This window comes from Nannobrachium achirus (genome assembly GCF_963921795.1).
Source record: "Nannobrachium achirus genome assembly, chromosome: 13".
In the NCBI taxonomy this organism is placed as follows: Eukaryota; Metazoa; Chordata; class Actinopteri; order Myctophiformes; family Myctophidae; genus Nannobrachium; species Nannobrachium achirus.
In genome coordinates this window covers 14,020,003-14,046,381 of record NC_137833.1, presented here as the reverse complement: position 1 = coordinate 14,046,381, position 26,379 = coordinate 14,020,003, and the positions used below count along the sequence as shown (strand labels likewise).

The following is a 26,379-nucleotide window of genomic DNA, read 5'->3' as shown; positions in this document are numbered from 1 at the left end:
CTGTTTACTGAAAACAGAATTTAAAGGACCATATTGCAGCACCCATTTTCAATATACAGCATAATTTCTCCTCACTAAAGCTCATTACAATAATGGTATCATGTTATTTTGTCTCCGAGGAAGGCTGGAGACAGTATTCTCTTTTTTTATTAATACAAGACAATAATGCGAACAGTGGCTTCCATTCAAGAATAGGAAGCCTGCAGTTTTTATTAGCTTGGATTCTCCATCCATCAATAATGTCACTGGCAGAGAAGACAAAGAATTGTGCCATATCATAAAGAGTATTACATTAGATAGGACCACGTATATGAAGATTTAAAAGTTTAAAGTTTAGAAATGGGTGACGTTTAAGGGCAACAAAGACAGAGTGAAATGAGAGAGAGAGACAGAAAGAGAGAGAGAGAGAGAGAGAGAGAGAGAGAGAGAGAGAGAGAGAGAGAAATGAGAGTGAAAGAGAGGAAGCCAGATGGCTTTGCTAAGATGCAATAAAGGTAAGTTCTTTCGGTATCTGAAAATAGATTTTTTTTCATATTGTTCATTACATTACATCTCTCTCATATTGGATAAACCCTACCAGCACCCCGTCTCCACTGTGAGGAGCGGTGCAGTGATAATGGTCTCCCTCTTCTTCTGGGAGATGGATCCTGTGTTCAAACGACCAGAGAAATATTCAGGGAGGCCATCCTGCCTCCGAGGTAATAGAACCTCATCACAAGAAAGAACCAGAGAGAGAGAGCACCAAAAAAGGACACGTCTGACCATCTGCCCCCATAATATAGTCAAATCCTGAGTGTAAAACCATTTTCACCCGGAACGAATTAGAGATGTTACCGATCAATCGGCAATGGATCGGATCGGGCCGATCAAAGCGTGATCGGCGATAATCGGTGGTTTAGATCAAAAGGTAAATTCACCGATCCGATCCGATCGGTGCATCCGATCAACCAGCCGTTCAGTATGCCCACTTGAGGCCATTTTGGGGTATTGATTTCCACAGTGCTGAAGGAATAATTAGTTACTGCTATGATAATAAATACATAGTAATGCTGGTAAATAACTATAAGGCAAATATATAAATGAATTCATGAGTGAATTAATTAATTAAAGTTAAAACATTAACATTTAGAAAATATAAATAATATATAAATAATAACTTGATCGGATCGGTGATTGATCGGTATCGGGTGATCAAACTTTTGTGATCGGTGCTCGGTGATCGGTTCCAAAAAACCTGATCGGACCATCCCTAGAACGAATACATCACTCTAGATTTTAACCACTTCAACCATTATTTTATGCTTTAGCTATTAAAAAATAGCAGATATACAAACTCACAGCGCACTGCGATCTTATGGATCTGCTATTTTTGAACAATCCGGAAAATCTATGCAAATCTTTGAACATATTTATTTTTATATAACATTTTTAACTCAAATCTTTGCATCTGTGGGTCCCTGGAACAACATATTTTCAACGTATTTGGTCTGCGGCCAAATACATATAATTCCAGTGGTCCTTGAGATGAAAAAGTTTGAGAAAAACAAATTTATTTATTTTTCTTCAAAAATAGCAGATCTACAAACTCATATCTGCTATTTTTTAATAGTTAAAAGCATAAAATAATGGTTTAAGTAATAATGCATAATGATGTGCACCAAGTCTAAATTCTAAACTCAGAGAGAACACAATGGTATGAAACAGACCTGTAAGGTTTGTATGTACAGTGTGTGCTCCCACAGCTGAGGATTGTACAGGGTATGGTATTTCTGAGCCGCGCCGTAGTCGATATAACAATAACAATACTAATAACAACTAATACAATATATAGACGTTCAGATGCCCTCTCCGAGTCTCCATGCACCTCCCGTCACACAGCCCAGCCTATAATAAAGCAGCAGACTGCGGCGCTCCCGGCGGCCTTCAAATCAATGATGTCTGGAACAAGAAGGCCTAATTTCTCGACTCCCGCAAAATCCACAGATAAGCCCTCTTCCTCCCCACGCACACGCACAGTGACAGAAGCTGAATGGTAGAGGTAAAAAAAAAGAAAAACATCCAATGTTAAACTGCCACCGACAACATCACAAGTTCGGCAACTACAAAAATATTCCCTTTCCCCTCAACTCAAAGTGTGTGATACACAGACGCATGTACACATGCTGCGTGCACAGACTGCACACACACACAAACACACGCACGTGCACACACCCACACACAGGGGTGTCGCACCAAATTCTGGGCCCTGGGAGGGTACAAGGATTCAGTCACATTCTGTGCTTTAACTATTGATAAATAGCAGATCTACAGGGTTAGGGTTAGGGTTAGGGTTAGGGTTTGGCTACAAGCTCACTGCGAGCTTGTAAATCTGCTGTTTTTGAAAGATCGCAGCGCGGCACTCGGTGCCACGCTGTGAGCTTGTATATCTGCTATTTTTCAATAGTTAAAGTATAAAATAATTAAGGCCCCCTCCACCTTCGGCCCTAGTAACTCAGTCCCACTTTCCCCCCCTTGTGACGCCCCTGCCCACACAACCACTCATGCATGCACTAGTAGGCGAAAGATCTAATTGCATAACGAATGTTTTCACAGCGATTGACATCCTCACAAGTCCATCAACAATAAAATATTCTCTTTGATGATTCATGGATCAATGATTACCCACTCACTAGGCACTAGAATAATTGTCTGGTAGTGTTACAAAGTGCTGCAATTTGGCAATTGCAGTAATCCAGTGCAGTGATTGCGATAAACAGACACACAGACACATGTGTAAACACAAACTGACCTGTGGAGACAGGGCAGTGGGCGGCTGGGTGAACAGTGAGGAGTGGGCTGCTGACCGTAGGCCATGTTGTCTCCTGACCGTCTGGTGGGCTAGGGGAGCAGACAGCGCCTCCTGTCGGTGGGGGAGGGAAGAGACAGACGGTCAGATGTGGGCTTAGAGCTGGCTACAATTTTACAATTACAATTTAGGCATTTGGCATAGTGACCATCGGCCACCGACATGACCTTTTTGGTATGCACCGATATGCAACGATATGCACCGATATGCGACGATATGCACCGATATATGACCGATATGACCGATATAACCGATATGCGACCGATAAAACTTTTTTTAGTGGCTAGTGAAAGTTCCAAGTATGGTTTGAGAGGTATTAAATGTGAGCTTACCATAATCACAGTAATCATATTCCATCATATTCAAGGGCTTTTGGAGAGAAATGAGACTCCAGTCCAGTTAGAGCACTGCAGATTGGAGGACTGTGGCTCTTTAATAAAGACATGAATCTGCAGTATGACCGTCAGTGTACCTTTTCATAATCATATTGATACAAAATCTTTACATAATCCACATATTAAGAGTAAAAGGCCTGTTTTATATATATATCGGTATCGGTGATGGCCCCCCTCTCTAGAATCGGTATCGTATCGGATCACAAAAAAGTCTATCGGTCGGTCACTAATTTGGCAGACGCTCTTAATCCATAGCGACTTGCCGGTACAATAACGTAATAAATCAATACATCAACATCAATACAAGGTAATACGTCAATACATCAACACGAATACATCGAATGCATAGAAATCTAAGAAAAAACAGGTAGACCAAGCATAGGTAGACAAATTACATGTATGGTCATTGAAGGTAGGCAAGTGCTCTTGCAAGTGCAATGGGCCGAGGTGGAGTCTGAAGAGGTGAGTCCTCAGACCACGGCGAAAGCTAGGGAGTGAGTCTGCCGTTATAAGTGCAACAGGGAGTTTATTCCACAGTTTGGGGGCCAGGAGGGCTACAACGTATAGGCTGTGCGATAAAGCTAAAGCTAAATAAAGGGCGAGGTCGCGCCATGTCTTGGCCATCTGGCCAGTGATGTATATCGGACCAGTTACCCCTATATGGAGGCCCCTGGTACCCAGATATGGAGATCAATGTACTGTATAGGGAGATTTTCTGTGAGAGCTCAAACATGCTTACTCAGTTATAAAAATACAATTAAATTGCAATTATTTGTGTGACAATTAATCGTCATGTAAAATGTCATAATCGTGACAGCCCTAGTTACAGTATGTGATGGATTGTGTGCGCGTGTGTGTGTGTGTGTGTGTGCGTGCGTGCGTGGCTGCGTGCGTGCGTGCGTGCGTGCATGCGTGCGTGCGTGCGTGCGTGCGTGTGCGCGTGTGTGTAGGTGGATGATAACAGGGTCATTATCCCATGCGTATTGTGTAATGAGTCATTACACAATACGCATGGGAATGCCTGAAATACATTCACCTTAAACCTAGAGTAAACACTCGAGATTATAAGACTGATTGATTGATTGAATACTTTATCAACAGTTTGCAAATAGTACAGTGGTACGATTATACCATGATGCTAAAAGGATAACGCAAAAAAAAAGCCATATAAAAAAGTCCTATAACCACGTGCCATGAGATGTATTCCACATCCACACACACATATTGCAGAGGACAAAGAGAGAGAGAGATAGAGATATGGGCTTGTCTCCCCTTCATGCCACCCCACTCGCTGAGAGGCTAACACAGCTCTACTGGAGGTTAGATGTGTTTTGTGGAGTGCTTTATTCTTATAGCTCTCAACAGTTGGCTTGTCAACTCAACACACAGGCCCTGTTTCAACAGGGTCCTCCTGGACACTTCTGTCTCTCCTACTCACAGCCGTTTGGCTTAGATAACAGCCAACATGGGCCGCAATCTCAATCAAACAGAGAGGTCAGGCCTGATGATTAGATTGTTTTCCCACGCATTGACAGCAGCACTCCACTCCACCACCGCACCCCACAATCCCCTGCTGCACCCCACGTTGGTTTTTTACAAACTTACGAAACTGCAGTCACCAAATAAAATGGACAAGCAGTACTGTAAATGACCCCTATCCACTGGTTTAACGTCGAAAGATGATGTGTGTTTGAAAAGGAGCCTGTAACAGGAACAGACACACACAGAATATTTACTTCTCTTTTTCTGTCTCACTCGGTTAAGAGTGCATACTACACGTCTCGGGTTCGGTCTGAAAAAAATAAAAAAATAAAAATCAGCCCGATCCCATCTGTGCACTGTGCGTGCAGGCCCGCGGATTCTCTCCCAAGAATCGCATTTCCTCAGTGGATGGACACAGGCTAAATTCGCCTTTTCTTTTTTTCGAATTTCTGACAATTCGCTTCCTATTTTCAAAAATAAGCTTTATGGAAACGCAACTAGTGTCACTATGCGAAAAGTGAAAGTGGAAAAGGTCACTTTGAGTGGATTTCAAATGCAATATCCAGGCAATTGACCTTAGAACAGACATAACACGGTCGGAGCAGGGGGAATGCAGGATCTCTGCTCTCCCCTTTTTTATCAGAGCAGTCAGAACACAACTAACAGCAGCTGCCTGGGATGTGCACAGGATTCTGCTCTAAGTGGTGTTCAAGGTCTGATAAAACAAGGGTCTCCCTGCCTTCGCTAACACTTATCCCAGCACTGCTGAGACGGAAATGGCTTTCATGCATTTCTCAAATTGCCAGGAGGGGAAAATTTACCGAAGCCATTAGGTTTCCAACCAAGGGCAAAGCGTCGCTGTCGGGCAGAAACCTCAGACTATTCCAACTTTTTGTTGTTGTTTTCTCCGCAAATAAATGCCCCATTTGATCTTATAACATAGTCACACAATAGCATCAAAAGTAGCAGATCCACAAGCTCGAAACACGGCGTGAAAGCGACACGTTTCGACCTCGTCAATCTGAGGTTTCCATCCGACCCGACAAAGACAATTTTCAAATTGGCACAGGATTCAAGCATAGCAGGCTGATGGACCATATTCACAATAATGGTGGCCAATTAGCAAAATAGAACACATACCTACTAAGGGTAGACGGTTTGCAAAATTCACGGTTCAGTTCGGTTCGATATTTTGGTGTCACGGTTCGATACTTTTTCGATTCTTCTGAATGGCTGAATCGGAGCTAGGGACTAGGGAGCACTCCTTTTTGTTCGCTTGGACCGCCTGGAGGTGCCGAGTGGTGCGACCACCTAAACCTAACCTTAACCCTTCAGTGAAACTAACGCTGGTGAGTAGCTAACCTGCCGACGCTGGTGAGTAGCTAACCTGCCGACGCTGGTGAGTAGCTAACCTGCCGACGCTGGTGAGCAAGCACTTATCAAAGACAAGCGATCGAGGACACTATGGAGCAGCAAAGGTCCAAACGTAGGTAATTACTTCACTAATCTACATGGGCATCATTAGCATCTTAGCTAACTATGGTGTAAAAAGCGTGACTAAAATGTTGTTCCACAGTAGAATCGTCAGCATTCCATGTATCCAGTCGTAACTCTGAGAGTGTGCAGATCCAAACGGACCTTTTGCTTACATTTCCACACTCTTGAAACGAATTCTGAGGATTTGACTGTGTGTCTGTGTGTGTGTGTGTGAGTGTGCGTGTGCGTGTGTGTGTTTTGAAGAGCGGTTGCTCTGAGCTACTCTGTGCCACCAGACATTTGTGCTCACAGCAGTGAGAGACAAGAGACCGTCTATTTCTGTCGATTAGTCTCCACAGAGAACATCAGCAGGTCTCCCTACACAACCAGCCAACTAGGAGAGCACACATCACTCTCACTTTCTCACACACACACACACACACACACACACACACACACACACACACACACGTGGAAAGTAACTCAAGTACTGTACCTATTTACAATTTTGAGGTAGTTTTACTTTACCGGAGTATTTCGAATTTTCAATACTTTTACTTCTACTCTACTACGTCTCAGAGGCAAATATTGTACTTTTAATCCACACTACAATTATTTGAGAACTTGTATAGTTATAAAAAATACATTAACCACTTCAGCCCTATATACGTTACGGGCCATTTGAAAATAGCCGATCTACAAGCTCAGAATGTGTCGCCACGAGACACATTGTGAGCTCGTAGATTTGAAAAGTTGTGAAATTAAAAACTATAAAAACAATCATTTCTCTTGTCCACACAACATCTATTTTTCAATTCTACTATACGTGTGGGGACATTTGGCCCTTACAAGTATAGGAGTACAAGTACACACACACACACACACATACATATGCATACATACATACAAACATATACACCACATTCTCTACCGACAAGCGTTCTTGCTTTGCTTTGGAGGCAAAAGCGAAACAAAGGCCAGCGCTAGGTCTGTGTTCATAGTGGGACCGTCAAATGATGTCACATTGAACAGGCACCCCCACAAAAACATGCTTTGAAACTCTTTGTCACAGCAAATAAGCAGCCACTGGCCTGCCACATATTGATTTACTGATCGACATAACACGGCGCGTAATTGAGCGACGGCTAACTAACTGCTGCGGCAGAACCAGGGGCAAGGCAATCTCATTTGATCACACGCCTGTTTGCTGCTAAGCGTGGCTGACGCATCGGGCCACAAGCGAGCCTTCTCAGGTGTCCCTCCGTCGCGCCAACACTTTAGCCCCTCGCCTCGCCTCTTCACAACATGCTGTCCAACCAATTTGCTGCGCTTGACACCTGGGTATAACGTGATCCCCGCCGTAATGTGCGTCCCAGCGTGTCGCTGAGCCGCGGCCAGATGCTCTAGCGTTCTGCCGGCTCTGCACATGTTCGCCCGTCAGATTATGGACTGACATGGCGTTCGCCAGCCACTCTTTATTGGAACGCCGTCATCAGCAAGCAACCAGAGAACGCACGGCACATGCCATGAAGACGGGTCATTCTGTAGCTCGGACCGGCTGGTGGTTGATATACTGTAGTACAGGGGTCTTCGACAGGGGGTCCGGGACCCCTAGGGGGTCCTCAGTGTTACTACAGGGGGTCCTCCAAATTTTTGAGTGATAAAAACTTTTTTATCTCCTTTTATTAACCACTTGAACCCTAGCATCCATATTCTGAGAACTTTAGCCAAAGATAGCAGATCTACAAGCTCACTAGCTTGTAGATCGGCTATTTTCGGCAAAGAGCTTTAGTGTAGAGGGGAAAAAAGAGCAGACCAAGTACAGAGTGAAAGGTCCCAAGTATTGACGGTTCAAGTGGTTAAATATCTGAAAACACAAATTGACATGAATCCAAAATACACTGATGATTGTGCTGTCAAACAATGAAACTACATGGAATCTATGTACAGGTTGTGGGGGGTCCCTGCTTCATCTCTCTCTCAACTAAGGGGTCCTTGGCTTGGCCTGAAAACATTGAAGACCCCTGCTGTAGTATATCGTCGCTGTCGGGCAGAAACCTCTCATCTCCATATTTTAACTTTTTGTGTTTTTTTTTTCTACTTGATCAACGGGGACCTGTCTGTACGGTCCACAGGTCACAGACAAAGTCAGAGTGAGAGGGATGAGGCTGGCAGGGCACTGTGTCGGGCACCCAGAGCAAGAGGCAAGCAAATTGACTCTATGGGAGCCAACCCAGGGTAAAGCCAGGACGGGCAAGAAGCGCACCACCTACGTAGATGCACTGCGGCGCGACAGTTTAGCCAACAACACTAGTGTGTAGAGCTCAAGACCCTGATGTTAGATAGGAGATTGTGAAGGGCAGCGATCCAGGAGTCCCGAGTTGGTGTTGGCTAGAGTTTGCATGCATCGACCATAATACAGCATCACACAAAAGCATCATTAAGTATCAGATCCACAAGCATGAAACGCGGAGAGAAGCGACATGTTTTGAGCTTGTAGATCTGCTACTTTTGAATTTGAATTCTTAAAACACACAGTTTTGGACATAATGAGGGTTCTACCCGACAGAGGCGATATTTTATATGAAGTGCGTTTGAGGCTAGTGTAACATTTTGTTCTTATTGTTGACATAGAGCATGGAAGGCCCAAGACCAAAAAGATGCATTTCTTCTACTTACAAGTAGATCTTTCTCGTCAAAACAAATAAGAGCTCATATCCGGCGAATTCATAGGACATTATGATGATTGAATTCATAGAAAAAGAGCCAGAGCTGTACCATTATATGGTTTTGGTTTAATAATTCTTTAATTAATGTTACTTGGACAGCAGTGGTGTTTTATAACTTCCAGGATAGGAGTTAAATTATGCCACACTCATAGTTGGCCTTAGCACGTGATGTCATTCAATAGGCTGCAGTATAAAAGGTGCTGTCAGTCACAGACCATTGAGCCAAAGCCTGAAACAATGTCCTACGGGTTGCTTTTTTTTTTTTTTTTTTTTTTTTTTACAGCATCAATGTGATGTCTGCAAGGGACAGGTTGTGTCTCCTGTTACTAAAATGGACCCTTACAGGTCCATTTGGTTATATTTTACAGTCTCAGAGTTAAATGATCACTGTGGACTTTTACAGTGTGGCTGTGCCCAACACAAAACATCACTGTCGGTTCAAGGGTTTTTGAGGGATGATATTGCTGTATCATGGACTAGTGTGCATCGAATATATAACAATGATTCACAGGCATACTATTAGAAAACATTTGTAGAATCGGCCTCAGGTCTTAACGTATATATCACGATTATTGTGACAAAAGAAATCGCGATTTGCGATATTATCACACATACTACACGCTCACAACACGATGCGTTGGGAGCTTGTAGATCGGCTATTTTTTGGCAAAAGACATTTGATACAGAGTGAAAAAAGGCTGTATCAAATACGTATATTATAACTTGTACCTTTTACAAATTATAGAGGGTTTAAGTGGTACCGGATATGCAGCTCTGCAAATAAAAGCTGAATTGATCCCAGTGCATGAAGGAGGAGGACGATAACACGATAAATCAAATCTCCATGATAAGATTATTGTGAGTTTTTTTATCACGATAAACGAGTATTGAATGTAGTATTAACGGGAGATGCTGACATATGATGTTAAGCGTAAAACAAAATGGTCTTATTCGGCCACCTTAATGCAAAAAAAAAAAAGAAAAAACGTAGATCAAAGGTCTATAAATAACAACGGAAAGCCTTAGCTTCTTTGTCATCGCTATGAAAACCCCAGAGGACTTCCTGGATCCATTCGTCCATTATCTTTAGAGAAAGTGAGCATCAGATGAGTGCTTGGTCAGCACAGCGTCGTGGTGACCCTGTGACATCACAATGACTCCATAATAGCTTCATCTTCCCATTAACCAGGACCACACAAAATTAACTACATCCATTACAGGGATATTGGCCCTCAATGCAGGGTTATTTCAGTGGCTTTTCAAGTTTACTGGCCTTTCGTTTATCCAAGGCGCTTTACAGAGATTGTGCATTACATTCACCCATTCACTCACACGTTCATACAACGATGGCGGAGGAAACCATGCAAGGCACCAACCTGCTCACCGGGAGCAACAAGGGGTTCAGAGTCTTGCTCACAGACTCTTTGACACCAACTCTGGGGGAGCCCAGGATCGAACTGGGAACCCTTTGGGAACCCTCTTGTGTTCTAATGGCGGCCACTCTACCCCTGAGCTACTGCATGACCATGCAGTGACCAATATCACCCTCCCCGCCCGGCCAGGCTTCTCTCCCCTGAACATGGGCAAACTGTGATTGCATTGACGCCAGACAAAGCCTGATGCACCGCAGTGGATTCCAACCCACAAGTAACCTCGTTGGGTAGGTGAGCAGGGACTTTGCTACTGTGCCAACCCGAGCACCTGGCCCCGCAATTCTAGCCACAGTCCCAGGAACATTGGTCAGGAATTGAGCCCTGTAATAAATAACGTGAACGCAATGAGTTCTTCCTCCATCTCCTCTTCGGTTGGTTGGTTTTGACGTCCTCCTGATGCCCAGGTTGTAAATCCTGCTCTTCCGGAGGAGACAGGGTACAAATTAAGCTTGACGAGTCATTATGCATGCACTGCTGTGACCTAACCCCAGTGAGGGTACCTTCACTGTTTGTTTTTTAAAAGTGAGTTTGCAGTTTTTATGTTTTGAAAAGGAATATATTATATATAATATACAGCATATTATTAGTTTTAGTGTTAGTTTTTTTATTGTAATATTTCTATTCTAATATGGAGTATTTGTCAGGGATGAAATGAAATTCAAAAAGGTTTTGTAAAGCCTAATCTTTATTTTTTTTATTTCAGATAACGAAAGTTATTTTCCAATTCTAGTTTGAGATCAAAGACTTCATTCTTAGCTGAATTAAAATCCCTCCTGCAGCTGAAACTGTTCCTCTTCCTCTCGTACTAACCCGTCACTCTCCCTCAAATCTTATCTTCCAGTTACTATCCTTTCATTATAACCTGTTTTCATTGGCCGGGGCATTTTTAGTGATTACTGGCGGTTTTAAAAAACATTTTTACTACAAAGATGAAAGGAACATTGCTTCTTGCTGCTACGTGACTGTAGTGAACTTGCAGGCTCACTCTGCTTTGTCGAACACCGACGATTCTGTCTGCATTCCATTCAACTATCGGGCTTTCAAAACGCTCTGTTGTAGCCATAATTAACGACTTCACAACCGAGCCAGGCAAGCGAAAGGTACATGCTGCTGGCCAGGAGTGTTTAAATAGCGTACACACTCACCACTATCCAATTCCATGAAAGGTGAAGGCAGTAACGCTAGTAAGTTATTCAATATAACAGGGGTCTTCAACGTTTTCAGGCCAAGGACCCCTTAGTTGAGATAGAGATGAAGCAGGGACCCCCATTACCTTCTAGTATATATAGTTTCATTGTTTGGCAGCACGATGATCAGTGTATTTTGGATTCATGTCAATTTGTGTTTTCAGATATTTAACCACTTGAACCGTCAATACTTAATAAACTTGACCTTTCACTCTGTACTTAGTCGTCTCTTTTTCCCCCTCTACACCAAACCTCTTTGCCGAAAATAGCAGATCTACAAGCTCACAACGCCTCGCAGCGCGAGGCGTTGTGAGCTTGTAGATCTGCTATCTTTGGCTAAAGTTCTCAATATATGCACACTAGGTTTCAAGTGGTTAATATAAAAAAATTCTATCACTCAAAGATTTGGAGGACCCCCTGTAATGACTCTGAGGACCCCCTAGGGGTCCCGGACCCCCTGTTGAAGACCCCTGCAATATGAGATACAACCTGACATAGGGTTCCAGCATAGAACAGCAGGTGTCAGAACTGTGTGTGTGAAAGGGTTACAGTCAGTGTTCGCAACACAGTGCACTGTGTGCATCCGGCTCCAACAAGGAGAAGATGGGTGATCCGAGTGTGATCTCCGTCACTGCACTAGCTACTCCTACAGTTGTTCCTCCACATGCGTTACATCTCAAGCAATACAACGAGACTCATAACGGTCGCTTTTGCCAAGGCCAAATAACTGTTACCTTACACTACTGGAACACTCTTGGTCACTTTATGTACATATTCTTCTTTTTTGTGAACGCTCTTTAGACACTATGTTTATATTCTTCTTTTTATTGTGCCTTGCTTTATTTGACGCTGTACACTACAGTAGTCTTTTTCTTTGTAACTTGTAACCTTTAACTGCTGTGTTGCCTCTGGGCAACTGAATTTCCCCCGTGGGATAATAAAGGTATCTATCTATCCACCTGCATGATGTAACTCCTCACTGTCAGGTGAAAAGAAGCGGCCTTGACGGTCCCCCCTGACACTGTGAAAGTGTGGGACCTTGAACTTTGAAACCCAAAAGCTATTCATCTCTGCATGCTGATCATCACTCCCACTAAGCTTCAAGGGATACACTTAACATATTATGTTAAGTGTTTGTCTAAAAATTGTGTTGTGGCCTTGGGGGTCCGTGGCCTAATGCAGGGGTCTTCAACGTTTTCTGGGCGTCCTTGAAATAAAAAATAAAAAAAGGTTGACAATCACGGTTTTGGAGTGCTTAGGGGCTTCTTCACCCAAAGTATGATTTCTTCTTCTCCACTCATTCATTTTGATGCCAGGGCATTAATTGAAAAGGGCAAAGATTTGTGGAGTGAGGAGAAGAGACTCCAGACATGGTGTAATGGAGCCCAGATGAAATAGAGCGTTACCTGCAGACTCATTTCACTGTCAATGAGTGCCAGCCAGCAGGACCTTGTCTTTTGGAGGAATCATCATTACAGACATCCCCTCTCCCCTACACGCTGCCTTGCATACCAGCATACCACCTCAGCTGGCCCTGCTCTCCAAGCACGTTGAAATTAAATGGACTTAATTTATCACACCTTCACTCAGGCAATGATTATGGTTATATATACAGTATACTAGAGTTGACTCAACCTCTGTGAATGCAAGACCACTTACTAGTAAGCATTAAATCATCAGATGGACTGTTTTTCTTCCAGATTTAGCCGTGGAAAACATGAATTTCTATCAAAAGAAGCAATTGTTTAGTACAATGTGACTGAGAAGCAGACTTACTTAATCTGATGGCCCACACTCTCAAGAGTCAAATTAACATTGATGTTACAATATAAATTGGGGTCTCAAGAGATAGCAATACCATTAAATGTGGCCCCATAGCCTAATGCATGTCAAACTGTGGGTCCTTGAAATTAAAATGGTTGAGAATCACTTGCTAGCGCCGTAAAAATCTCCTCTTATGGGGGTCCCTGGCATATCTTTTCAAATGGGGGTCCGTGTGGGCTAATAAGTGTCAATTTGAAACATTAAGAAGTGTGAGAACCACTGTGATATGGTAATTATGACCTTGACCTTAATCTCGAACTTTTTGACTCTAAAGTTAATTATCTCCTGTACTGATCACTCCCACCATGTTTCATGAGTTATTTGGTACACAGTCACACAAACAGGGGTGATAACACCGTGCCACACGCGTCTGTGGGCAGGTTAATAACTATGGCAGATGGTAAATGTCAACAAAGGGTGATCTCCTGTACTCCCTCCAATACTTACAACCCTGTCTCTTGTGCCCCAGTGCTATTAGCATGCATTAAAACTAGGCAATATGCATAAATGTTTTTTTGCACAAAATTGTCCTTTTTATATGCAAATGAGCCTCTCTGACAAAAAAAAAGTAAATTAACAGCAGTGATAATGGCCCCATGTAGCTAGAGTAAAGGTTATTAGCGTCTTCAGAGATTTGGCGGTAACTCTAATGCATTTATAACCGGTGTCTCGCCCAGACATTCCAGTGATAATGGCAACAGGTATTGTAGCCAGGCCGTTAGTCATGCCAGGCCAGGTGTGTCAATCAGTGGCTATTTCAACCCAGAAGAAAAATGTGACATACATTGTACACATGTGTACATTGTTTACATTTCTTTTTGAGCGGTGCTCCTGGAAGGATCTAAGCTCCTACATCTGGCACTGTCCGGGCTCTTCTTTAGCCTTTTAACCTTTTAATTATTTTCTTAATGAAGTGTTTTACCTTTATTTTGTTCAGTAAAGCGACTTTGAGTACCTAGAAATGCGCTATATAAGTTTGACGTATTATTATTATTATTATTATTATTATTATTATTATTAAGTGTGGCCTACATCTGGCCTATATTTCTCCTACATCTTGGCACAAAGCACTCAAGTCCCCGGGATCGGGACTCGAACCCTCGGCGCACCATCAGGCTACATTGGAACATAGGTGCCCGGACCGCCACGCCAGCGGTCCGGGCCGGCCTGTTTACTCTGTCTGTGCGTGCCGTGCCGTGCATGCATGCGTGCTCCCATCGCTGAAAAGCACAAACGCTGTCATAGTATTTTGGTCACGCTAAACATGATGATGATGGGTAACATTTTTAGGTTGATTTCAGGGTCTTCAAGTTTGAAAACGATTTACACGAACTTAGCCTCATCTCCATAAGTCCCACAACTTAACAAGGAACCCCGGCCGGACTGTTATTACATTTGCCCGATTAAAGTGATCTAAACTCTTAATCCATCTTATCTATCCTATTCACTTGGTCATGTTTTCTTTTTTCTTTCAACCCCTCCTCCCTTCATCTCGATGTCTCGTTGTCTCTTTGCATTTACCTCACCAGTCAGACAGAGGCGGTGAGCCCCAGGGAGATGGATTGGGGGGAGGAGAGGCGTTTGGGGGAGGTTGCAATGGCAATCACCCTCTCTCAAGAGGCCACAGAGTGGAGAGATGAGAGGGGAGAGATGGGGACGGAGAGAAGGGGAGATGAGTTTAAATGAAATTTCCACCACATTAAGCAGACCATGTCACCCAGTGGCTGCACGTGTGTGGGCGGAGGGGGAGGGGGAGGCGGAGGAGGTGACGCACGGCGCAGAGTGGCTGAATGACCGCTGGCCAGCCGAGGGCTTTTCCTGCCATGTTGCCAGGGGCGTCACAACACAAGGGGGGGGGGGGGGGAGTGGGACTGAGTTACTAGGGCCCAAGGTGGAGGGGTCTTAATTATTTTATGCTTTAGCTATTGAAAAATAGCAGATATACAAGCTCACGGCGCAGCACAGAGTTCCACGCTGCGAGCTTGTAGATCTGCTGTTTTTGAAAAGTTGATGTGCAATTTGTAACTCAAATTTTGCTTCTGGGGGGTCCCTGAAACTAAATATTTTGAGATGGGGGTCCGTGGCCAAATACATATCATTTTGGGGGTACTTCACGTGAAAAAGGTTGAGCACCACTGACATAGAAACATAACTTTTTCAGATACTTTTTCACGATTAAAAAAAAATGGCAGATCTACATGCTTGCAGGGCGGCACTCGGTGCCGCGCTGTGAGCTGCTATTTTTCAATAGTTAAAGCACAAAATAATGCGTAACAATGCGTTGCCAGTCTAAATGGGTTAAACCCCCCTCCCGCTATGAAGAACATTCATGGGGGGCCCGCAGTGAACCCTTGTACTCGGGGCCCAGAATTTGGTGCGACACCCCTGAAGGAGGGCTCACTGGCTGGATGCCTGTCTTTCTCTGGCAGGGGTTCTCAACCTTCTTCATTTCAAAAGACCCCCAGTTTGATATGCATTAGGTCAGTGGTTCTCAAACTTATTGGGATTGGGACCCAAAATTATTTTGTGGGGTCCCCAGATGATTAGCTTCTCATGCCAATAAAGCTCCTTTGAATTGAAAATTGAATTGAATTGCTTAATGTAAAAAAAAAGTCTCACTCAACGGTAAACAAACCAACATAAGTGTATACAGGGTATCTGCACATTTATAAAGTGACAATTTAAGGATTTTCAAGACCGCTTTAATACCAAACTGGCCAAACTGTCAAATATTAAGTAAGCAAGAGGCGAACATTGTGAAAATAGCAGACTGAAGCCCCTTAATTGCTCCCGATGATGAGCCGGTTGGTGACTTGAATGGTTTCCACCGCCATCGGTGTGTGTGTGTGTGTGTGTGTGTGTGTGTGTGTGTGTGTGTGTGTGTGTGTGTGTGTGAGAGAAAGGGCGAATATAGTGCACAGTCACACATAGTGCACAATCATTGTAAAATGCCTTTCTGCTATAAAAATGCACCATTTGCCATTTATGGGGCCCCCACCGGACATAAATGTCTTCATCTCGGTGACCCCAGTCCCAGCTGTCAAATTATCAGTGTTAATTTAACCCTTGACAGCGTACAAAATGGAACAAAATCCATTTGGTGGACCCCGGACCCAGCATTGAGAGCGAGATAGACAGAGGTCTACAGCATGGTTCCCCAATTAGTTTTCCCCAAGGGCCAAATTATGTCTAGGGTACCAAGCCGAGGGCCACAACATTGCAGGGGGGCGACGGTGGCGTTCCCGCTACTCCAGTGACAGTTTAGATATCGTCGCTGTCGGGTGAAAATCTTGTATGTCCAAAACCGTTATGTTTTCACTACTTTTGTGCGACGGCCTTGTTTGATGAAGCAGAGCTTTACCTTGCGAAAGAATGTACACATTTTGAGATACGGGTTATCCACCCGACAATGACGATATACTAGTGTTGTTGCTGCTCTTATACCACCATTATTACAGGGGTTGGTGGGGGCCAGACAGTAGCCCCCTGCGGGCCGCAAATGGCCCGCGGGCCGCCTATTGGGGAACCCTGGTCTACAGCATACAGACAGACGGATAGAGAAAGAATACGTTGGGAGGAAAGACTCTGCCACGCGACCAAAGTAAAAGCCCAAAGCAAACGGGCTGACACACACAATTCACAACACGTTCGCCATTTCACCCTTTCTTTCCTATGGTCTCTCAACTGGTCATGACCTTCTCCCAAGGACATAATGGGTGTTATTTTCTTTGTGTGTTTGTGCTGAGTGTCAGAGTGGTGGGCTTTGCTGCAGGGCTGGCCAGAGACGAGAGAGAGAGAGTTTTCCTCCTGCCAAGAAAACACCGAGCAGAGAGCAATGGAACAGGGTGGAGGAAGGAAGGCCGGGGTGTCACAAGGGGGGGGGCGAACATTTGTAACAAAAAATGTTGCTTCTGGGGGGTCCCTGGAACTAAATATTTTGAGAAGGGGGTCCGTGGCCAAATACATGTCATTTTGGGGGTCCTTCACATGAAAAGGTTTGAACGCCACTGACATAGAAACATAGGTTTTTCAAAAAAAACCTTCGAAGGATTTAGAAGACACATATACTGTAGAAAATATTCAAAGACTTTTTCACGATTTAAAAAAAATAGCAGATCTACAAGCTCGAAGCGCGGCACTCGGTGCCGCGTTGTGAGCTTGTAGATCTGCTATTGTCAATAGTTAAAAGTACAAAATAACGTGTAATAATGCGTTCCCAGTCTAAATGGGTTAAACCCCCTCCCCCTATCCCCCTATGAAGAACATTCGTGGGGGGCCCACAGTGAACCCAGGGCCCAGAATTTAGTGCGACACCCTTGAAGGCGGGCGGTGCACTCTTCCCTCACTCGTCTCCTCTGCTCATCACATGGTACACACACACACACACACACACACACACACACACACACACACACACACACACACACACACACACACACACACACACACACACACACACACACACACACACACACACACACACACACACACACACACACACACACACACACACACACACACACACACACGATGTACGAGATCCCCTCTGTCATTTAGCATTGTCCCGTGTGTGAGACACACAGACACATAAAAAAGGGGGTCATGGAGATGGAGGCAGTGTGCGCAGACAGCTTGTGTGTGGCACAGATGAATGAGTGGGCTGAAAAAGTGCCTTCATTCATAATGGAACACAGCAACACGCTGTAGGAGAGCAGCCTCGTCGCCACCAGCGGCTGTACGACCAGCCAGTGACGGATTCTGCGGAGCACAGGACGAACGCTGCAAAATAAACTACTGTTTACACCAAAAATGACCTACAGTGTATACATTAATACCCTCATATTCCTCAGGTACTCTCCCAGTTGTGATCCAAATAAAGCTTAGCGGGGCGGAAAGGACAACCTCTGAATAAAAGCATGCTGCCCCGGTATCACGACAAACTTCGCCAGGTTTTATCATCGGCCTTTTACGAGATTACAGGATTGTGTAGAGACAGGTGTTTTAGACGGATGAATGCAAAGTGAAGTGGAACTGTGCTGTAAAATCCTGCAGTGTTGGTTTAACTCTGAGAGGATACAAAAACGGAACCAAATGGACCCCAACAGGTCCATTCGGTTCCATTTGTAGATTTTGTATCCTCTCAGAGTAATGGGCCCTTTGGGTTGCATTGGAACACTCAGAACATTAACACTCAGAACTTGGCTGCGCACGAAGGGCCCACCACGGCCCACAACGACAGCAAAGCTGGTGAAAAAGAGGGTTCAAGCTGGGAAAGTGTTCTCTCTGGGATGTACCGTTTCCGTTTATACGCATAAACACAACATATAACTGCCTAAACGTACTGTAGAGGTAAACACTGTTGATTAACGGCACAGGGGACGCATGGGCGAGAGAGGGAGGAAGCATGAAGGAAAACACACAGAGAGAGAGAGCACCAGCTCTCTCTCTCTGTTGGGATGAGGAAACTCTTGCGTGCGTGCGTGCGTGCGTGCTTGCACACACACAGATCTTAATACACTCCTCTTTCTCTGTATCAGCAGTGCCAGTACCGTAGCCACATATAGCACACAAAGAAACAACACCTACGCACTTGTACCGAATGGCTGAATTGCATTACAGAATCAGATCATGTAGACATCCCACTTGATTTAGATTTACCCCAAGTTATAGGTGTGCATAATTGCACAACGACTCCCATGGGCCCGACAGGTTACGAGGTATAGGCTTTAACTGGGATTTTTTTGCAACAGCCGCATGCAAAAAATGCCCCCACGGCCATCTAATGAATACTAATTAAAAGGTGATTTAAATGCTGTTGTGCGCTCCGTGCAATCAATGCCCACTCAAGTAAACCGGAACATCTCTCAAGGTCTCCAGCCAATACATCCAATTCTTGACCATGCGCTACCATGAAAAGGATACTGGAGTTCCAATTGTATTCACACACAGCTACCCGAGGGTGCAACAGTTAATCAAACTAGTCGATTAGTTTGTACCGTTGTAGGACAAAGTATAAAACAGGGCATAACCTCTTAAACCCTCTTTACTTAAAGCTCGAACACACTGTATGATATGGTGTGGTCGGCGAGTCATCAGATCGTGGAATAGACTATTTCACACTACACAAGTGATTTTCTTGAAATCGTCATAATATCGTTGTGGTTTTCACACTATGTGATTGATGTCCGACAGGAATCACACACTGCCAGATATTTCACCAGGATGCATCCCTGATACATAGCAAATATTACATTTGTTTTTATTCTAATTATACACGAGAGCGATCAGGGCGCTAATGATTTTCCGTCTTGTCATCGCACGCACGCACACGCACACACAGATAGAGCAAGCGCAATGCGCACCTGTTAGATGTTTACATAATAACAACAGCTGTGCTGCTGCATGGTTTCATCAGATGCATTGGTTTTATATTGCTATGAAACAGCATCTATATTATAATGATGAAACAGACTATTATTTAACAGCAATATTACAATAAGACACCTGAATTTACCCTCAGAATAAAGGTATATAGCCTATTCATGATAGACAGACGTTCTGTCTGTGATCACAGCAGTCTGTGCTCTCATTTAACACAGATCTTCTCAGGGTGTGTAACCTCTTTCATACTGTATGATGTCCAGTTTACGACAGAGCCAAATATCAATTGCTATAGATATCTAGAAATGCTAAGGAAGAAATCGGCGAGTGCTATGATCGGGGCCATATCTTCTCGCAGTGCTTTTCACACAAAACGAGTGAAACCTCGGCGAGCAAAGCCCGATCTAGCTGCAGATCGCCGTTTTTGTCGGCGAGCGCCAAAAATGGTCGCTGACAGCACAATCGGCTCAAAAGGTCGGGCAGTGTGTTTGAGCCTTTAGTTGCCCGGTGTCCCCAAGGGGTCTACTGTTTAATACTAGGCCCCATTCCTTTTGTCCCTCTACACACCAATGTTTGTCTTCGCTGAATATAGCAGATTTACAAGCTCAAAACAAGTTGTGTGGTCAATGGGTTATGACTTATGACCTTGTAGATCTGCTATTTTTTTTTTTTGGTAGCCAAGTGTGTGCATGTGCAAGGGTGTCCTTTCACACATATGTAGCTGATGTGTATCACTCATGTTCATTCATACAATAAATTGAATTAAACAAAGCTCAGGGGTTAACACGGTCTCAGAGGCACTTGCCCATCTGGCAAGTACAGGTCATGTTCTGCCCAAAGGCTATGCCCAGATGTCCCGAAAAGTTAATCGCCCATTATAAAATGATAGGTAAAATCTTAGCTGGAAAACATAAAATCAATGCTAAATCGATAATTGCTGAGTGGCAACAGTGACTTTGAAAAACCAGAATGAGTGCAAGCTACTTCTAGTTGTAAAAAGGTAGAATCGTTCTTCATAAATAGACAATATTTCATGAAGACGGAATGCACTTGCCCGTCAGGTGGGGATGGGACGATATGACATTTTCATATCACGATTATTGTGACAAAAGAAATCGTGATTTACCATATTATCACGATAAAATCAAAATCCATTATCCTGGGGTGGAACATTTGCCAAAAAATAGCAGATCTGTGAGCTTGTAGATCCGCTATTTTTTGGCAAAGATATCTGATCGAGTGAAAAAAAGGCTGTATCAAGTAAGTACCTTTTACCAATTATAGAGGGTTTAAGTGTGAAAAAATTATAGAGGGTTTAAGTGTGAAAAAAAGGCTGTATCAAGTAAGTACCTTTTACCAATTATAGAGGGTTTAAGTGTGAAAAAATTATAGAGGGTTTAAGTGTGAAAAAAAGGCTGTATCAAGTAAGTACCTTTTACCAATTATAGAGGGTTTAAGTGTGAAAAAATTATAGAGGGTTTAAGTGTGAAAAAAAGGCTGTATCAAGTAAGTACCTTTTACCAATTATAGAGGGTTTAAGTGTGAAAAAAAGGCTGTATCAAGTAAGTACCTTTTACCAATTATAGAGGGTTTAAGTGTGAAAAAATTATAGAGGGTTTAAGTGTGAAAAAAAGGCTGTATCAAGTAAGTACCTTTTACCAATTATAGAGGGTTTAAGTGTGAAAAAATTATAGAGGGTTTAAGTGTGAAAAAAAGGCTGTATCAAGTAAGTACCTTTTACCAATTATAGAGGGTTTAAGTGTGAAAAAAAGGCTGTATCAAGTAAGTACCTTTTACCAATTATAGAGGGTTTAAGTGTGAAAAAATTATAGAGGGTTTAAGTGTGAAAAAAAGGCTGTATCAAGTAAGTACCTTTTACCAATTATAGAGGGTTTAAGTGGTACCGGATATGCAGCTTAGCAAATAAAAGGTGAATTGATCCCAGTGCATGACGGAGGACGATATCACGATAAATTAAATCTCCACGATAAGATTATCGCAAGTGTTTTTTATCACGATAAACGATAATATCGCTTATCGTCCCATCCCTAGTGCTAACGAGTGAAAAGTTAACTCTGAATTCCAGGTGTTTTTTCACCAAAGTCGTGCCAAGATTTGTCTCCCTGGTGGAATTTGATTCTGTGTTCGCCCACACATAGGCAGGTAAGCTGTGTGCCATGGGGTACCGGAATAATAATATAATATTGACCCCCCCACACTTTCAGGCGGTCCAATGTCGTGTACTTTGTAGGCAGTGGTGTAAAGTAACTAAATACATTTACTGTACTTGAGTACACTTTTGAGGAATTTTTACTGGCATGTTTCCAATTTCCAATACTTTTACTTACACTCTGCTACATCTCAGAGGCAAATATTGTACTTTTACTAACTACAAGAGAGATTTAGATTATTAGCACAAAACATAAATTAACCAGTAATCACCCCAGCCCTATATACATTTCGGCCATTTGAAAACCATTTCACAATGCGTCGCTTCACAACGTATTGTAGATCCATTTTCAAAAGAATACACATTTCTAACTGGTGAAATGGGACATTCTACAAAATGAGAACTTTTTTGTTACTTTGATAATTTAAGTTTAATTCATTTTGATGCCAATACTTTTGTACATTTTGAATACCTGACTTTTACTTGTAACAGAGTACAGTATTTCTACATTGCAGAATTGATACTATTACTTAAGTAAAACATGTGAGTACTTCTTCGACCACTGTGTGTAGGCCTACACTACAAAATCTCTGCTCTATCCCTGCCAGCCCTGGGCCTGTGGCAGATTGGTTTTACTTAGACTCTATTAACAATAGATGGCAACCACCCACCCACTTTGCATAGCAATTACAATTTAGCAGATTGCTCTGGGTAAATGGCATGGGCTCCAGTCAACACACAACAGGTTAAATGGTCATGGAATAGAGTGCAATGACAAGTTCATCAATTAAGCCGCAACAAAGTAACTTAGTAAAGTAAAATAGCAGGTAGGCCTAAATGTGAATATTAAGGGGAACACACACCGGATGCGGACATTTTTCACCGCGCGGCAACGCCTGGAAATACAACAGTGGCATGTCAGAGTGGCGAGTGAGGCGTGAACGCGCGTCTGCCACCGCTGGTGTGTGTTCCCCTTCAGCTGAGATTTGGTATATTCCAAAGCTGCAGACTATATCAACACTACTATACGGTGCAGAATGCTAGAAAACCACAGATTTAGAAAGCAACATCCATAAACTATTCATTGTCCACAGACTCCACACATCATGCCTGTGCATAATCGTGCGTATATTTCCTGTCTCAAGACTCAAACAATAAACTTCTCAACATCAACCAACAAGATGACATGCACTGCATAAACAACTCACTACTTCAGAGGGAGTGAAATCCAATCACAACTGAGCAGTGCCGGTAGTCCAGCAACACCATCAGAGATGTGGAAGGGACCATAGAGAAGATGGCCAAAGAAAGACAGATGGAAGTGGAGAGACTTTGTAAGTAATAAGTAAGTAAAGCCTGTATCAGAGTCGGCACCGCGGTGGAAGGCTATCCACAGCGGTGTAGTGCGGTGTAGTCTTTTTGAGTCATAAAACTACAACGTTAACGCTCAAAAAGACTACACTGCACTACACCGCGGTGTATAGCCTTCCACCGCGGTGCCGACTCTGATACAGGCTCAAGTAACTAAGTAAGTAAGTTCTAGAAGATGCATGACTCTTTGATGAATAGATCATCATACCTACCAACACAAAGGGCTGTGTTTTGATTGTCTTAAGTACCAGCTCTTATGCCTTAACTTAAAGGCCTTTCCGAACTCTAACTCGGGTTAATGCTTTTCAGAGGATGCGAGAGACGTCATTTTGTAGTTGAACCAGACCTTTCCATGCAGTGGTCGGAGACAGTATGGACAGGCCTTTAGGTTAAGGCATAATAGCTGGAACTTAAAGGAGTAGTTCACCCCCAAAATGACTTATTTTCCTTTGATTACTCATGTCATGGAGACTTGAGTTCAATAATATGTTTTGGTATTTGTCACATTCCTAAGACAATAATCTGATTACATCAGACCCCCATTGATTCCGGAATCAATGGGGGTACATTTACTATAATACATTCTTTGTCTTAGGAATGCAACAAATACAAATACATATTATTGAACTCAAGTCGCCATGGCATGAGTAATCAATAGAAAGAAAGTCATGTTGGGGGTGAACTACTCCTTTAAAACAATCAAAATAGAGCCCAAGGTCTTTGGAAGGCAACTGAATATAGGTAGGCAGTAAGTAACTTGGCCACTGCATTTTATTCTTTATTTAAACAGGCATGGGTATGGCCATAAAAACATACTGGACATACTGTACTGACAGTCAACAAGCAAGAGCCACTGTCAGTCACACAGTTCTGCTTTGAAGGTTTGTCAGATCCAGCTGTTGTTTGGAGTATCTGAAATGTTTGAAACACAACCAAGAAAGAATCCAGCAAAACAAACCCGTTGGTTGCAGCATACTGAAACGAGGACTGTCCTATGAATAAGAGAGGGATTTAAAGGGGGCAACAGATCATTTTATACTCTGGATATTCAAATAATGTGGAAAACCCTGTATCTATGATGTTATTAAATTAGAATTCTCACAGGAATAAACGTACATAGACATTTTGGAAATCTGTGTTTTGAGCAGTTAAATCCCTCCCGCCCTCACATTTCCCAGGCTGTGAAGGCTCTGGTGTCAGCAGTGGAAGAAGATCAACCCTGATCAACTCACACTCACTTCTGTATGAATACAAGGATCCCTATCAGCCCGGTATTACAGTAGCCCGACTGATAATGTGGATTCACTCAATATTGGATATCATCAATAAATATTGCATTTCATATTTAACAATAGAATGGCTTCCAGAGCATTGCAAATATCTTAGTTTTTAATGCTAGACAGTTATAATGTACATACAGTACTGTACATTTATAGGTATTATTGTACAGTCAATAAGGTAAGTAAAACGATTATGCAATTCCATTCCACTACAAGTACAGCAGCGTATTCAGAACCTTTCATTTTAAGTCAATTCTAATCATTATATTATATATATATATATATATATATATATATATATACACACAGTATATATATAAAAAGCTACTTATAACGTTGTCTAGATATGAACTAGTATGTGAATGTCCCTTAGTACAATATCTGCTGCCCTACCTTTAACAATATACTGTAAAAGTAGAACAGACAGATCAAGGGTTATAGGTAAATGAAAAAAGCAAAATAATTTGCATTAAGTAATGGAGAAAGGCCCACTTCTGGACTAGAGAAAAGTGCTTTCAGTGCACTTTCAAGATCCTCTGAGACCATGTGTGTGTGTGTGTGTGTGTGTGTGTGTGTGTGTGTGTGTGTGTGTGTGTGTGTGTGTGCGCACACACACACACACACGTGCATGTGCATAGTCTGCTTAAACCAGCCAGCTGCCCCATGAGGCAGTAGAATGACAGGCGGCACAGTGTCAGCACAGTTTGGTCCCTGCAGGTGTTTGCATAACTGGAGCATAGGAGCTTTATTCTAATCTAGATGAAAAGAGCTGTTTTCCTGCTCCTGTGACAACACAGTTTAACAGCGTCTACACTGTATGTACGAATGCGTATGCAGGCCTACAGTATGGTACAGTATGTGTGTGTGTGAGTGTATGTGTGTAAGACCAGTCCAGCCCTGAAGCTATGAGCACAAGGGCTGGGCAATCCATAGTGCCCACAGCCTACCGGTATGTATGATATCGATATTATAGATACTGTGATATGACACTAGATATTGTCTGTTATTTTGAATATTGTGATATGACTTAAGTGTGTTGTCTCCCATTTAGACCTGAGGAAGATTCTAAAACGGCTTCTAAATATTGACTCTTTTTTTTTTTGCAGTGGTACGCCGTCTCCTTTGTGTGAGAGTGTGTGTAGGTTACTATGCGAGTGGGTTACTATAATAGACGCACGCACACGCACAACCTTGAAATGAACTACTATAATAAACGCACGCACACGCACAATCCTGAAATGAACTGCTGCACACACACACACGCATGCACGCATGCACGCACACTTCAAACTTGGGTTTGATTTTTTATATATTTTATATATATATATATTATGTTGCTATACTGTATATTGCAACAACTACACACATAGGTGCTTCCAGCTTGAAGGCTATAACAACATACTGTATACTGTAGTAGATACTGTATAGGTCTACGTTTGGATTAAGTTATAAAAATTGGAACATTTTCAAAAATAGCAGATCTACAAGCTCACAACGAGGCTATTTCTGAACGTCTATATCAATATTGTGTAAAAATATTGTGATAAGTGATATATCATTTGGTCTAAACTGTATATCCCAGTGATATATCATTAGGTCTATACTAGTGTATATCCCAGCCCTAATGAGCACACATCCTTTCTCCATTAGCACCTCCCAGCTTAGCCCGGTCTCCATGAGGCCTCCGGGGCCTCCTGGCATCATAACAACACGGCTCACATTACACTAACGTTACATGTGGAGCAATGTACTGTAAACTAATAGTCCACGCAATAACTCTACAGATTTTTATGGTGGCTGTCCTTG

At 42.9% G+C, this 26,379-nt stretch overlaps 1 protein-coding gene across 1 annotated transcript in view; it reads right to left on the bottom strand.

Moving 5' to 3' along the window:
• The window catches only part of mcu (mitochondrial calcium uniporter), a 136,768-nt gene that overhangs the window by 72,620 nt on the left and 37,769 nt on the right, over window positions 1-26,379 (bottom strand). The window contains exon 2 of the mRNA XM_080741188.1: window positions 2,789-2,899. Within this exon, the coding sequence (XP_080597314.1) occupies window positions 2,789-2,899 (111 nt within the window). The remainder of the gene's footprint in view (window positions 1-2,788; window positions 2,900-26,379) is intronic.